This window comes from Alligator sinensis, unplaced genomic scaffold, assembly GCF_000455745.1.
Source record: "Alligator sinensis unplaced genomic scaffold, ASM45574v1 scaffold1520_1, whole genome shotgun sequence".
Lineage (NCBI taxonomy): Eukaryota > Metazoa > Chordata > Crocodylia > Alligatoridae > Alligator > Alligator sinensis.
Window position 1 is genome coordinate 408,059 of NW_005842659.1, and position 14,881 is coordinate 422,939.

At 37.9% G+C, this 14,881-nt stretch overlaps 1 protein-coding gene across 2 annotated transcripts in view; it reads left to right on the forward strand.

Annotated features, from left to right (window-relative positions):
- UBE2D3 (ubiquitin conjugating enzyme E2 D3) overlaps positions 1-9,974 on the forward strand; it is an 11,022-nt gene extending 1,048 nt beyond the window's left edge. Inside the window, exons 3-7 of one of the 2 annotated variants that reach the window (XM_025215663.1) lie at positions 3,180-3,257; positions 4,389-4,494; positions 6,554-6,647; positions 7,454-7,503; positions 8,640-9,974. In XM_025215663.1, the coding sequence (XP_025071448.1) occupies positions 3,180-3,257; positions 4,389-4,494; positions 6,554-6,647; positions 7,454-7,502 (327 nt within the window). In that variant the 3' untranslated portion in view covers position 7,503; positions 8,640-9,974. The remainder of the gene's footprint in view (positions 1-3,179; positions 3,258-4,388; positions 4,495-6,553; positions 6,648-7,453; positions 7,504-8,639) is intronic. The other variant, XM_025215665.1, reaches the window with a different exon arrangement.
- Positions 9,975-14,881: the final 4,907 nt, after the last annotated feature.

A 14,881-nucleotide genomic window follows, 5' to 3' on the forward strand; every position in this document is an offset into this window, starting at 1 on the left:
TTGGTTTCCAATCTGAAAGTTGGTTTAAATATTGTTTCTCATGCATGATAAAAAAGTGGTTCTGCAAGCAAAACTTTAAATCCTTGTTTACCTCTGTAATCCTATTGAATGCTAGCAGTGGTGTCCATATTTATCAAGGGCTCACTTAACCTGCGTTGTTACTTTAAACAATGGTGGTCGAGGGGGTGTCAGGTTGTTTTTGGGTTCCAGACTTGAATTCTCACTTTTTGTAAATGTAATTCAAGTAAACTAAACTTGGTCAAGTACCAGTAGATGTGGAGCCTGTCGATGGTGCCTCTAGTCAGGTTGTATTGTAGAACTATGAATTTAGGTCACTGCTAGTACTGATCTGACCTTACATATAGGTCTGGTTTAAATATCATTTGCATACGTCTGCTCATCTTTGCTTCCTCTGGGGGGGAAAAAATGAAGAATCTGATCTTCAGCTCAAAGTTTAGAAACTGGATTTCTTTTTATCTTTTATCTCCTTGAATGCAACAAAGTGCGCTCTCAGAAGGTTGGGTCAATAGCTATGCTGATACTCAAACAAATTCAGTAGTCTGAGTTGCATATTGTTGAGTAAAATTTTGAGTAGTGTCTGCATGGTCTTAAGCGTTTGGGTGTTTTGTTTGGGGTTTTTTTTCTTTTAAGACTTTTTTTCCATTCTGCCTTTCTTCCTCATTCAGTGTTGTCCAGGCCTTTCCCACACAACTTGCTCGATCAGTCCAAAGTCATTTATTAGCCTTTTCACCTTCAAGTGCATGCCGCTCGAGCAAGAGAATAATTAAAAGTATCCTGAATTAGTCTAGTAATTTTACCTGTCCTCTGGTTTATGGTAATAGTTTTTCGAGTCCTCTCATAGACATAGAACCTTGCCAAAATGTAGGAATTTTTGGTGTAAATGCCCGGATGCAGTCCAAGTGGCAACTTGTTCCACTGCTCAAACTGCTGCATTGGCATATCTGTGGAACTCGGGGGACAAATGTTGCTGTTACTGTATTCCCCCACTCTTGCCTGCTGCTGAATTAAAGGAGCAGCCTGTGGAGTCAAATTAGTTGGACAGCCCTGATTTCATAAATCCTACCTTGGCACCTGTACTAATTTTAGGAATAAGGATTTAAGATTTTAGTGTCAATGAGATATGAGGAAGCTTGCCTTGGTCTAGTCTACACTGGTTCCAAATAATTCTTTTGAGTTCCTCATTTTTATAAGCACTAAAATTTATTTCCAGAATGTACAATAAAAGGGCTAAGGTCACTTGTGAACTGTAGTTGCCAATATAGCAGATGTTCAGTGAATACTAGATATAATACACTTAATCTTTGCCAAAGCAGTGCCGTTAAAGTATCAGGTGTGGCACTTTGTTTTTTTTGAGCATCTTGCCTCTTACTGGAATTCTTCGTTGCTGTTCAAATTTATATAAATTAAAGAAACGAGACATGGCTAGGGTATGTGCAGATGAGGGTTTTTTTCCCCTCTTAAAAAGTCAAGGTAGTCTGGTTTTCAAATAACTTCCAGGTTTCCTTTAAACCAGTGTTTCTCAACTATTTTTGTGCCAGGACCCATTCGTAAGCATTAGTGGCCAGTCCTGACCCAGTGCCCCTTGCTCCTGACCCTCTGCCCCCAGGCCCCAGCCTCCCAGTATTTGGGAGGGGGGAAGCAGGGGACATGAGGGGCCCCAAGCAGCCCCTTGCAGGCTGGAACTCTGCCACAGTTCGCTGCATTTTTCTCCTTTTAAGGAGAAATTTTAAAATTTGTTGCACCAGACTAGCCCTTCATGCTACATCCAGGACTGGTTCAGATGAGGCCCATAGACTGGTGCTTTGTATGGGATGCAGTGCACAGGGTCAGTCTGGTTCTGGTACCATGTGCAGTGTGTGCTCCAGGCTGGTCATGTGTACTGTGTAGTGCAGGGGCAGGGCTGACATGCTGCATGTGGTACGCAGGGCTGGAGCTGGCATGTGCAGGCTGCAAGCAGCACATAGGACCAGTCTGGGGCACACGTTGCATACAGCACCCACACTAGCTGTGCCCTGTGCGCTGGCTCCAGCATGTGGAGCCAATCTGTGGGCCCAGTTCAGCCTGAAGACCAGCTGCATGTCCTTCATCTGGCCTACCCCTGCTTTAAATCAAGAGTATTAGAGGACCAAATTACCCTTTTGCCTGCTAGCCTTTAGATTGGAGGAAAGAGAGGCAGATATTGTAGTCTCATTATTTTGGAAACAGACTTTGCTGTACCAAGGTTTAAATATCACAACCGAAGACAACTGTAAAAAGTAAAGGTGTTAAGGAAACCTATTCCTCTGTACTTCCTTTTTTTGTTCTTCACCATTATTCCATTTTCCCTTAGTCCTCAGAGTTTTGTATTTGCGAACTACAAGGGCAGTAAGGCATGTGTGTGTTTTTCAGGGATCTGGTGGATCTGGCCAGAATATTGACAAATACCTGCTCTGAATTAAGGCTTTGTGGAACACCTTCTATTATTGCATATCACACCCCCTCCCACCTCCATCCCCCCAACAAGATGTGCACTTTTCTGTCCTCCCCCCCTCCCCACGTACACTTTCTGCCTTCCAGAAATAGATTTCTAGAGTCATGGCTGAGTGTATACATCAGTTGACTTGCCTTAAGCCCACTCAATTGTACCTTCAGGCACAAGCTACAGTGTTGATTTTCTCACAGCCCCTAAGGAATTGGTAGTAGCTTTTCGCTGCTCAGTCACTAGCTACTGTCAGTTCCTCAGCAGCTGTGAAAGGGTTGACATTGGACTCAGCCCCTTCTGTTTGCTGGGCCAGAGGGAAGTGGGAGCCATCTTGGTAGCCATTAGAACACAGTGTCTCTATGCTCCTCTTACAGTGAATCAAAAACAGTTTCCCTGTTTAAGATGCATAAGCCAGTTCTGGAGGGGAAAGATGTTTGTGGTATGTGAGTAAATGTAGCAGTTTCTTAGGAGAAAATTAAGTGCATCTGTGACCAATCTGATATGCTGTAGTTAGTTCATCTTTGTACAACCCATATTGGGCAACAGGGATTGAATTTTAATCATAGCTTTACTTGTAAGCACAAAAGCAATCCACAGTACGTCACTGATGATTTGTTTTTTTTAGTTTAAAATGATTTTAGCAAAAGTTTTAATGCTCAAGGAATAACTAAAGAATAATTACTTACTTCTTTGACAGAATGACAGTCCATATCAAGGTGGCGTGTTCTTTCTGACAATTCACTTTCCTACAGACTACCCTTTCAAACCACCTAAGGCAAGTTTCATTTTCACACTTGTACATCTAGTGCCCTTTAGTGAGCTGAACCCAGGGAGAGAAATTATAAGTGCATGAGTTCATATGTTAGCCCTGTTATATTTGTACCTTTGTCTTGAGTATATAATATCACTTCTGAGTGTGGGTATCTGTTGGTATGTTGCATAGGAAAAGTTTTACACACTTGCTGATGTATTTCATTCAAATTTGTCTTGGCTTAAAAAGAACCGTAAATTCTGAAATTATTTTAAAACAAGTACAGACATTATCAGTACCTATATATTTTAGGGCAGCTGCCTGTAACTGCACCTTTTAGAACTAAATATAGATAAGGTATTTTTGGAAGCATTTGATATATCCATGTATACCATCAAAACTTGTTACAACGTTTATGTTTCTTTAGTGTAGTTTATAAAAATGTTAATGACTTGGCAAATTCAGATGGACTTAGTTTGGTTTTTGAGTGTGGTAAAATAAAAGTCCAAAAGCAGTTTGAGTGGAAAATCACTTTCAGTTGACTATTTTTTATGAAATTAGAAAACAAACACCCTGTTAACTTAGCAAACTTGTTTTATAACAAAATGTAATATTTTCAGGTTATCTTTAACATCCCTGTTAGGTTTTGTAGCGAAAGTAATACTACAGACAGACTCTTCGTTGTGGCCAAACTTAACATTTTTGGCATTTGTTTGTTTTGGTAGCACTTAAAACCATATTTTCTAATACTGTAAATCATACAGTTCACCTTGTATAGCCAGATGATCAACAGAAGCTGGGAAACATGGAACAGTCTTTCAGTTTTGTGATAGCAGTGTTGTGTGATCCAGTGTAGTCTTACCATTTGTTACTTTCATTCCATGCCTAATTCTTAATGGACTTGTAACTTTATGAAATGTGCTCTAACCACTGTCAGTATTACATGGCATTGAAAGATTAGCCATTTAAAAGCTGGAAATTGGCCTTTTTAACATGTATTTCAAGATTTTTTTTTCCATGAACTGTAAAAACTATCCTCATATCTCATTCTTAATTATTCTTTAGAATAAATGTAATTGATTAGTAGTTTGATTTGCAATATCAGTTGCATGTTTTATATAAAATTCAAATACTTATCTAATTTTTTTTTTATAGGTTGCATTTACAACAAGAATCTATCACCCAAATATTAACAGTAATGGCAGCATTTGTCTTGATATTTTAAGATCACAATGGTCTCCTGCTTTAACTATTTCTAAAGGTAAAGTTTTCTTCAGAAAACCCTAATTTTATGTCTTCCTTCTTTGTGTTGATGCTGTTCTGCTTTTTTTTCTTTCCCTTTGGCTTTCCCTCTAGAATTACATTATTCTCTAGCCCAGTAATTCCAAAGGGTGTGCCTTAGCTTGTGTGCTGTGAGCTGCCCATGTGAGGACGTAAATGTTCTCCTCTTGTGTCTGGCATCCTATGTCTGCTCCAGTTACTCCAGCAGTGTCTGCAGTTTGCCCCTCTAAGGACTGCTGCTGCTTTCTCCACTGTTTCTTGCCTCCAGGCAGCCCCTTTGCTGCCCCCTCTTCCTCCTCCTTCCCCATGCCTCAGCAGTGTGGTCTGTGGTGTGTAGGCAGGTAGTTGCACAGATCCAGCTGTGCTGTCCAGCCCAACCTGTCCCCTCCAGTGCCATGATCATGGTGCCAGCAGGAGGGGTTGCATGGGTGGGTATGTGAGACACTTCAGGAGCAGCTTCAGCAGCAGGGGCTACCCTTGACCCTGAAGGTACATAATGTGCCATATTAGGTCAGACTCTAATGGTCTCTTTAGTCCAGTATTCTGTCTCCCAACAGTGGCAGAAGTACAGGGAGAGCATTGAGCCAGCTATGTTTAGAGTGATCTATCCCCTATTCAGTATCCTCCCTTGGCATCCAGCTGTTCTGTTCAATAGCCATTAATAGTTCTATCATCCATTAATTTATCCAGCCCCCTTTTTTGAACCTGGCTATGCTATTGGCCCCCACCATGTCTGTGGCAGTGAATTCTACAAGTTAACTACATGTTGCATAAAAAAGTCCTTTGTCTTGTTAATTTTAAACTTGTTGCCTACTAATTTCAGCAGTTCTAATATTCTGGGACTTGGTGAACAACAGTTCCCTGTTCACTTGGCCCATGCTCTTCGTGGTTTTATGTATCTCATCATGTCGCCCCTCAGCCTTCTCGTTTCTACATTGAAGAGTCAAGAGGGGGTAGATATTGGAAAGAGCAGGGCACAGCAGGGTGAGATCCTGCCCATGCTGCCTTTAAGTGACCCCAACTAAATAGGTGATTCTCAACTTTTTTTTAGCCTCAATGCACCACAGACTTGGGGAATACTGCTTGATTCTGAGTAGAAAAGGATAATTATTAGTGTTGCATCCTTATGCTGTTGTCTTTTGTTAAAAAAAAATAAAAAATCATGCAGCTTAGTTTAGCTATTACTAAGGACTGGCTTTCCTATCTGTCTGAATCTGCAAGATTGAATTCATATAAACAATTATATTGGCTTAAAAGTGGCGTATTTCATTTCAGTTTAACTCCTTTGTTTGATTTTAAAGTAAACTGAAATGTGTGGTTTAAATTAAAATAAGGTTATCTAAACAGATTTTGTGTTGGTTTTCAAGTTGGGTTAAAATAGTTCCTGAAGTTAAACTCACTTATCCAAAAGGTGCAAACCAAGTTTAGTACCCATAGTAGGGTCCATCATGTCACAGCATATTGCACTGGTTGCGAAAGTAAAGAATAAAATTAATATTGTTGCTTGCAGCTATTTTTTCTGTGACGGTCTCAATTGAATGTTTTATTTTATCAGCATATATTTAGCTTGAACAGGACAGACTAGTATATTACTAACGTAGTGCAAAGAAGAAATCAGTCTGATTCTAATCCTTTTTTGTGATCACTTAAATTTATTTAGGACTTGGCACACAAGCCACTCTCAGTGAAACTAGGGTGTGAATTCACAGTATTTTGATTGCTCTGTGGTAACAACTTGTGTGCACTTTCACTTCATGGTAAACCTTGTTGCCTTTCTCACGTATATGCTGTTTTGTACACATAGACAATAGAGGAAGTTGCAGGAGTTGAAAAGCTTAGAGAACAAGGTTGTTTTTCTGGTTACCTCTGATAATTTCAATAATCTCTAAAGAGGTAGGTCAGTGATTTTTGCATTTAGGTGGGCTCCAAAATTTCCCTCGACTGAATTGATCTGTCATAAGCTTGTTCTGAGAAAGCAAATAATGGCATTTCTACTGTGGTTAAGATCTTTGATTTCACTGTCAACATTTTTTTCACAGTTCTCTTATCCATTTGTTCACTGTTATGTGATCCAAATCCAGATGACCCTCTAGTGCCAGAGATTGCACGTATCTATAAAACAGACAGAGACAAGTAAGTACAGAACTATGTAAGGGTAATATACTAACAAAGTTTGCAAGGAACATTCTGCTCTGGTATAAAGCAAAGGGTGGGGAGGAATAGGTCACTTGTGATTAGTCTGGGACGGAGAGAATTTGTGCTTTAGACTAGGTAGTTATTTTTGGCAAAGGAAATGATACAATTATAATACAAAGATGTCACATTTTATCTGAAGTTGCAGTGGAGGGGTTACATGGTCATGGCAATGATAAGTATTTGAAAGTTTGCACTGTCTAATTATTGGCTTACTATATTTAAATAGGAGGTATCAGTCATAACACTTCTGGCTTTGAGGAAAGATTAATCTGGTAAATAAATACTATAGTGAAAGGATCAGGAAACCCTGGCACTCATGCTGTCGTGTGGCATGTGAAGCCATTTTGCTCAGTATGCCACAGCTGACCTGGGTTCTGGGCAGACTGCTGGCCATGGAGCCTGGGCTGCTCGCAGCAGGTGCTGATGATGTGCACGCACATCTCAAGGTGGAGAAGGGGTCAGGGCTGCGCTGCCACAAGGATCAGACACCTCACGGCTCCCTCACCATCCACTCCTGGCACACTAACACTTCATAAGCTGAGATTGCAGGGTTTTTTGGCACTTGGCCCAAAAATGTTGCTGACCCTCTGCTTGTTTTTTCTGTTTTGAAGCTCCCTGTTGGGTAACGGTTTTATAATCTTGCTTTCTTTTAAAATTAGGTTATAAGTTTTGCACAGGTAGAATTCAGTGAAGTAGCCATTGAAGTCTGTGTATATTAATGCTGAATATACTTGTCCAAATAGGTACAATAGGTTAGCAAGAGAGTGGACAGAGAAATACGCTATGCTGTAGGGTAAGGATATCTGCACTTAATGGTGCGTTTAACAAAATGGGGACTGTCAGCACTTGAGTGCTGCATGCTTCAAGGCACCGGATTAACTAACAGATAATGGATGCACCAAGTTACTCAACCTGAATATTTAACAGCTTGATCTGTGATTAGTGTGAAATGTATTGGCTAGTCACTGTTTCTCACATAGATAATGCTCTTGCATGGCAAAAAAAACAGGTGATGGTAAGAAACAGTTGTCTAGGTTCAACTTGTTTATCTTGAGTCCTGGTAAGTATTTAGACAAACTTCATAGACTGTTAAAAGCAGTGAAGTGGAAAAGTCAACTACCTGTACGTAAATAAATCTAGGCAATCCAAACTTAAAACTTTGTATACAAGCAAAAATTAGCTTTACTCTAAATTATGAAAAGTACTGTTTTAGATCTTGCTTGTATATTTGGAAATTAACTTGCTACTGACAAGCATGCAGATAAGCATAAACTAATTGTATTAGTTCAATTCCTGTGGACTAGTGTGTACAGAAAGTTCATGTCGTATTATTACTCCGCAAATGCTAGAATTCATTGTAATAGTGCTTCAATTAAAGTTTCTGTCTGGGGAGGGGAAAAGGATGGTTGGTTGAAGAGAAATTGTTTGGTATTCAGAAGTGCTTACCCCTGAAAAGTAGCTTCATAGCATCTTGCATCATTCTCTGACCAAAATAGGATATTTGATAACTGTAAAAAATACACCAATAATATAATTAGCTACAGAATGTACTTATAGGATGCCTTATTCTACAGATTTTACCTTAAAACTAGGGTAAAAACAACTTGGTGTCATGTTATGGGAAAGCAAACTTCTAAATTTCCTGCATCCCCCTTCTGAAATTGTGATCCTCTGTTTCCTAATACATGCTTCTAGCAAATTCTCCTGATTTGAGCTGAAGAGTAAGTCTCAATGGAGTCCTGTTTTACTGAAAATATCCAAGTAAGATTTGTTTTCCTTACTTTAGTAAGAGTGCACAAAGCATAGAAAGAGTCTTGGACAAAAGGTGTGGAGAAATCAATTGAAATGTCAATGGTGAATATCTTCAGGTAGGCAATTGCTATCCTTATGGCTTTAACTGTCCCTAATGTGTTCTTCCTTTATTCACAGGTACAACAGAATATCTCGGGAATGGACTCAGAAGTATGCCATGTGATGCTACCTTAAAGTCAGAATAACCTGCATTATAGCTGGAATAAACTTTAAATTACTGTTCCTTTTTTGATTTTTCTTATCCGGCTGCTCCCCTATCAGACCTCATCTTTATTTTATTTTATTTTTTTAACTTTTTGTTTACCTCCTTCCATTCATGCACATGCTCATCTGAGAAGACTTTTAGTTCTTCCAGCTTTGGACAATAACTGCTTTTAGAATCTGTAAAGTAGTTACACAAGAACAGTTGCCCAAGATTCAGAATTTTTTAAAATGGAGCATGTGTACTATGTGGCCAATGTCTTCATTCTAACTTGGTTATGAGAGTAAATCCATTCCTCACTGCTCTAACAGATACTGAAGATACCATCAAGGGGGCGGGGGGAAAGATGGATGTTAAAATTTTCTAATATCAAAGGAAGTAACATTGCTGTAGCAACATCCATCTTATTTAAAACCTTCCAGTGTTAGAGATTTGAGGTTTTATTATATAGTTATGCTCATAACTGATGTGACTGGAGAATTGGTACAGAATCTATAGCATCAGCAGAACAGAAAATGTGATGTATCTTATGCATGTCAATAAAGGAATGACCAGTTCTTGTTCTACAGAGAATGGAAATTGGAAGTCAAACATCAATTGTATTCCAAAATAGGGTCTAAAAACATTTTTGTAATTCATTTAAATTTTGTTAGGAGTCTTGGAGCTATTAGTTAATCTATCTTCCAACACACTGTTTAATATAGCACTGAATAAATGATGCAAGTTGTCAATGGATGAGTGATCAACTAATAGCTCTGCTAGTAATTGATTTATTTTCTTCAATAAAGTTGCATAAACCAATGAGTAAGCTGCCTGGATTAATCAATATGGGAAACAAAATCTTTTGTAAAAGCAAAGCTGGTTTTTGTATATACTGTTGGGATTTGCCTCGTTGTTTAACATCAAATAATGATGTAAAGTTGGATAGAGTGAATCTTTGCCATTTTCAGTTATAATAATCTGTGGCAGGCTGACACATTGATCAGCCTGTTGTATGCAGAATTAATATAAGCTAACGTAGTAGTGTGGCTGTAGTGTGCTACACTTGGGAGCCCAGAGTTCAAAGATGGACTTGGGACCCAGCAGATCTGAAGTGGTGTATTGTGGAGGCATTTCCAGATGCACCCCTGTTTGCTGACTGAGAAGCTTTTTCTTCATCTTGTACACTTGACAGCTGAAAGATCTTAATGTGGGAATAAAAATGGGGCAAAAATACAAAATAAAGTACTGTTTTGATGTGGGAATTGTCAGAGGCTGTGTTGAAGTGACTTTACTATGTTGGATGTTCGTTATCCATTGAAAAGGTCTTGTTCAGCCATGCTGCCATTTACATTAATGACAATTTTAATGCAAAAGACACTTTCCTCATTTCAGGTGACTAAACGTGAATGAATAAAGAGTCATTGCTATTGGATTTTTGTTTGACAAGAAACATTGTCTTGTGCCATTAGTTTCTCTTGCCTTTTTGGCATCGAGGGCATTATAAGTCATCCTGCTCTCTTCGTTCCTGCCCTTTTCCTCCATGCTTTCTTTGTTTGTTTTGTTTGGTTTTTTGTATCCATTCTTTTTTTACTATCTATAATCTCACTTTCTCTAGTCCTGTATTATGAGTTTGTTGTGCATCTGTGACTTCTCTCTGGCACCACTTTTTGCACTGCTTATAGTTATGTGCATTCTGATTCCTTGTCTCCACATAAATGTGGAAAGCTAGATGTAAAATAAATGTTAAACCTTAATTTTTATAAAAATTTAAATATGTAGTTTTGGGTATGGTTTGTTCTGATTTCCACTTACATAATTTAAAAATAATGATTTAAAAATATCCTAAAATCTAGTTTGCCCTATTTCAAAAAAGTATATATAAACAAAAGTCATTCTTGATTGAACATGCTTTGCTGTAGGAGCCCAATTAGATTTCTGAAGTTCCAAGTTTTGCAGTTTTTACTGATTCACTAACACAGGATTTTTGAGGATTCTCTCCAATCTTTATAGGGTGAATCTATACCAGAACTGGGTGTACTCTTATAATTTATGAAAAAGTGATTTTGCATTAGAATGTTCACTTAACTTTAAGATATAGGGTAAGATAATGTACTTGACATAATGTTTGTCAGTGGTCACCTGTGTTCAAGTGGTCACTTTAACATGCTGGCCCATCTCTGGCCACCATTTAAAACTGTTAACATTAGTTTAACAGTTCAAGTTCATACGAAGAAATATTGCCTAATTATAGCTCGGTGTGGAAGGGAGTGGGAAGACAGAGTGGTCCACATCAAGCTGTTGTTTGGGAGTTTGAAGTTAATCTCTTGACCACTACTATTCCTGGTGTGTGGTATTCTTCAAACAGAAGTTATGGGATTGATGCAGGAATTCCAGATGTATGGCTTATGATAGTATACAAGATCAGAACTTTGATATTTTTTAGCCTTTTGGGGTATAACGAAGTTCTTGGTCTAGGAGGTGGCAAGAACTAACTTCATGTAGTAATCTGGTTGGAAGACTCTGACCAGAACTTGTTAGACAGATCCAGTATCTGATTTGGAGACGCTGAGGTGAGAAGGGACTGAAATACTTTGCAAGAAAAAAAATAAGTAGGCCCTGAATCTGTCTCCATAAGCAACAAAGAGCTATTGGTGGAAGCCATGTTAGTTGCGTTGTAGAGAAGAAACACTGTGCCAAATGAAACAAAAAAATGCTGGTCAGAAATTTTCTGTTGAGACACTTTTCTTCCAACAATGCCAGCTTGTCAGTGTCCCATGAAAGCATCAGTTTTGATAACTTCTGATGAGAGTCATTGCCTGCTACAGAGCTGAGACTTTGAGAGCATACTTATTTCATAAACCAGCAGGCAAGTTTTGGTGCTCAAAAACAAAATGTTATAGAATATCATGTCAGCAAAAAGTTAGGGTTTGTTGTTTTTTGTTTCTGGGTTTTTTTTTACTGTGACTTATTTGCCGTGATTCAGTATGAAACCTTTTCCCAAAGCTTTATTTTTTTCACAAGATGAAATTGTTGCCTGGCTAGTTCTATTTGAGGCTAATGTCAAGATTATGCATTCAAGAATGGAATTGGTCCCTGCATCCTGAAGTTAAATTAAGACCATTTCTAAAAATACAGTTGCATATTAATCTTACCTTCTCACGGCTTCATAAAAATAAAACACAAAAAAGGAGTTCATGAATTGTCTGGAAAAATCCACATACCATAATTAGGGAAAAAGGTGATACCTCCCAATATTAGCTTTAATTCCATGTTGTAATTATTTGCATAGGTATAAATAAATTTGATCCAAAATCCATTGAAATCAACATGTACTTAAGTGAGTTTTGGACTAAATCCTTGCAGTAGTTGGTTAGCTGTCTTGAATTTTATTTACTGCAATAGCATGTTATACAATAGTTTGTTATTTTAAAATATAATAAATGCTGTATTTCTTCAAATATAAGATGACCTTGAATAAAAGGTACACCCATAATTCAAAGAAGAAAGAAAAATAAATGCACATTTACAAGGACATAATCTCTGTACATAAGACCTTTTTGGGTTTGTTTTAACAAAATGCCAGGTTAGTTTTTTTTTTTTTAAAGAATATTTAACATTGAATGAATGCAGCAGATATTTAATGAGATATAAAAGACATTATTGGAGATGCAAAAAGAATGTGTTGAGTAGGCACTAAGATTTATGTTTAAGCTTGGGAAATAAATTAAAAAAACAGATTAGAAGAATAGTTTCCACATTTAGGCACTAGACACTTGGAGATACTGAATTTCCTTTCCCAGACAAACTAGAACATTTTCTTTATTATAGAAAATAAATGTTTAGTTCTCTTTTTCTGTAGGTACTGTAAATTTTTTCTTTTTAAATATAGAAACTTTATATTCAAATTTTCTATTTCTGGGGAGAAGTTGGACTAAGTTTTAGCTAATGGCTAAGGACAGTTAGCTAGACAGTTTTCCTGTCCCTGGATGTTGAAGCTCTACCCATTAGATATTTAATCATGGGTTTTCTATGCAAGAAATCAGTCTTCCTAAAAAAACTAGTTGGGATATCCAAAGCCAGAGATCTACATATCCTTATGTTACCCTCTTTGCTTTTTTTACTCAGTTGGCAACACTAGCAATTTTATTAATTACCGTATGTCCCATCTGGTGTTGGGAAAAAAATCAATGATTCTAATAGTTGCATTCATTAGTTGTGGTAAGTGGATCAAACAAAAACTATCTGTAGGTCTGCTGTTGTAATAGACTGCTAAGAGACTGATGGCTTGAGATGAAATCAAGATCCCCTTTAGGTATTTAATAAGGAAATTTTATTTGTATTCCTGCTTTGATTATATCTGAATTGTATATAAACTGCTCAAAGTGATACTAATATATCACATTAAAAAGGACTAAAACAGAATGGATCAGAAGTTTGCTGAGGTGAATCTGAAGGTAAAATCTTTATCGCTAACATTCTATTAAAAACTCCTTTTATAAGAGTATGAAAGATGGTAGTGACGAGAGAGTTCATCAAACAGCTGATGGTTTATTGCAGTGTTCTACTATCGTTTTATCAAACCAGAATAATTTTTATTTGAAGACCAACAATTATATATTGGAGAGAATTCTGGTTTATTAATGTGGTAAATTTGTTGGTGTGTGATGTTTACAAGCTGTTTTTAGAGTTTTGACACCCAGTGTTCTTAACCAGGCTTTTGTTGTATACCTTCCTGCATTAACAATAATTTCTTTACTGTCTTAGACAACCTGTCTTCCAACTTGAATGTGCTATACACGCCTGTACATTGGTTTTCATGCCTCTCACCCACCCCCATATACTTCTGCACAAATCATTTAAGACTAATCTGTTGCAGGTCTTTACTTTCAAACATCCCTACTTGCCTGTTTTGTTCTTGTATTTCCTGGATTGATAGGGCAACTGCTAGAGTCCAGCATTCTCTCCTAAATAAAGGGGAATGACATCATTCCTCAGTGATTGTGGGATGCTCTGATCTGTTTCTTATTCAATGCTCCAGTGAGTACTGGCCATTGTGATTTTGAAACAAAGAAACCAGTTTCTTTCTGCCAATATGCATGTTTTTCAGAACAACAGTTTGTTTTTATTCAGTCTTTACTTGGCTATGAGACTTGGAGCAGTTTTACTAGCTCACCTTTGGGCGAAGGTGTTTGGCTATTCTTAAATGTGAGCTAATTTTTCTTCAGAGCTGTGAATGAGAGTATATGCACGCTATAAATATAACTAGAACCCTGGGTGTTGTGAATCCAGTATTCTAATTCCTGCCTTCAGCCTCTTTCAGCTGGGAAATAAAGTATATACAATGCTGCAGTGATGTAGTATGCAACTTTTAGTAAGGTTAGAAGTACAAAACTTGTACAGCATTGTTGACTGAGTGGACAAGTATCTGTTCGCTCTTCTAACCGATTTAGAGGCAGGGAGATGGACTGCAGTCTAACTCTGGCCCCCCCATACTACTTGATCCTTCTGGAGCTTTGGGAAAAGAACTCAGATCATAGCTTTATATGGGATGGGATCCTGCCTTTCCTCTTAGAGGTTTTGTTCTCCTTTGGGCTTTCTGTTGAACGTGAGCTTTAACGAAAGAGAATACTGGACATTAACAGAGTGGGCCTGTTCCAGCTAAAGGTACTGCTTACTTCTCGTAATGATATGAATCTTAACAGGCTGTGTTCTGAACTTAGAGAATGTTGATAGATTGGTCCAAATGCATAGGGGGTGTACTAACATTCCACTCCAGGGTGTCTGACACAAGAATCCCAGGTTTTTCTTGAAACCATACTTATACTTCCTTTGGTAACAGACACCTCAGTGCTTCCGTCTTGCATTGTTTTTTGTTGCTGATCCAAATAGAAGTTCCTATAGCCACATACAGCAGCAAATGCAACTCATGACTGACTTCTGAGCTGTATGACTAGGGTGAAAGCCCAACTTCTGGCTCTGTTCAAGTCTTTTATGCTTCTAAGTGGTTGCTGCAGGATGCTATATCCACCCCAAGGGTCCACAGCTTCCTATGTGTTCTATTACGTCTTTCCTTTCACAGGTGTATAGAGATAAATAGCAAAGATAGGCCATCAATGTAGTGAATTAATTTTTCTCCAGAGAAGGTTTTTGCTTCCTTAATTAAAAGATTTTCCTC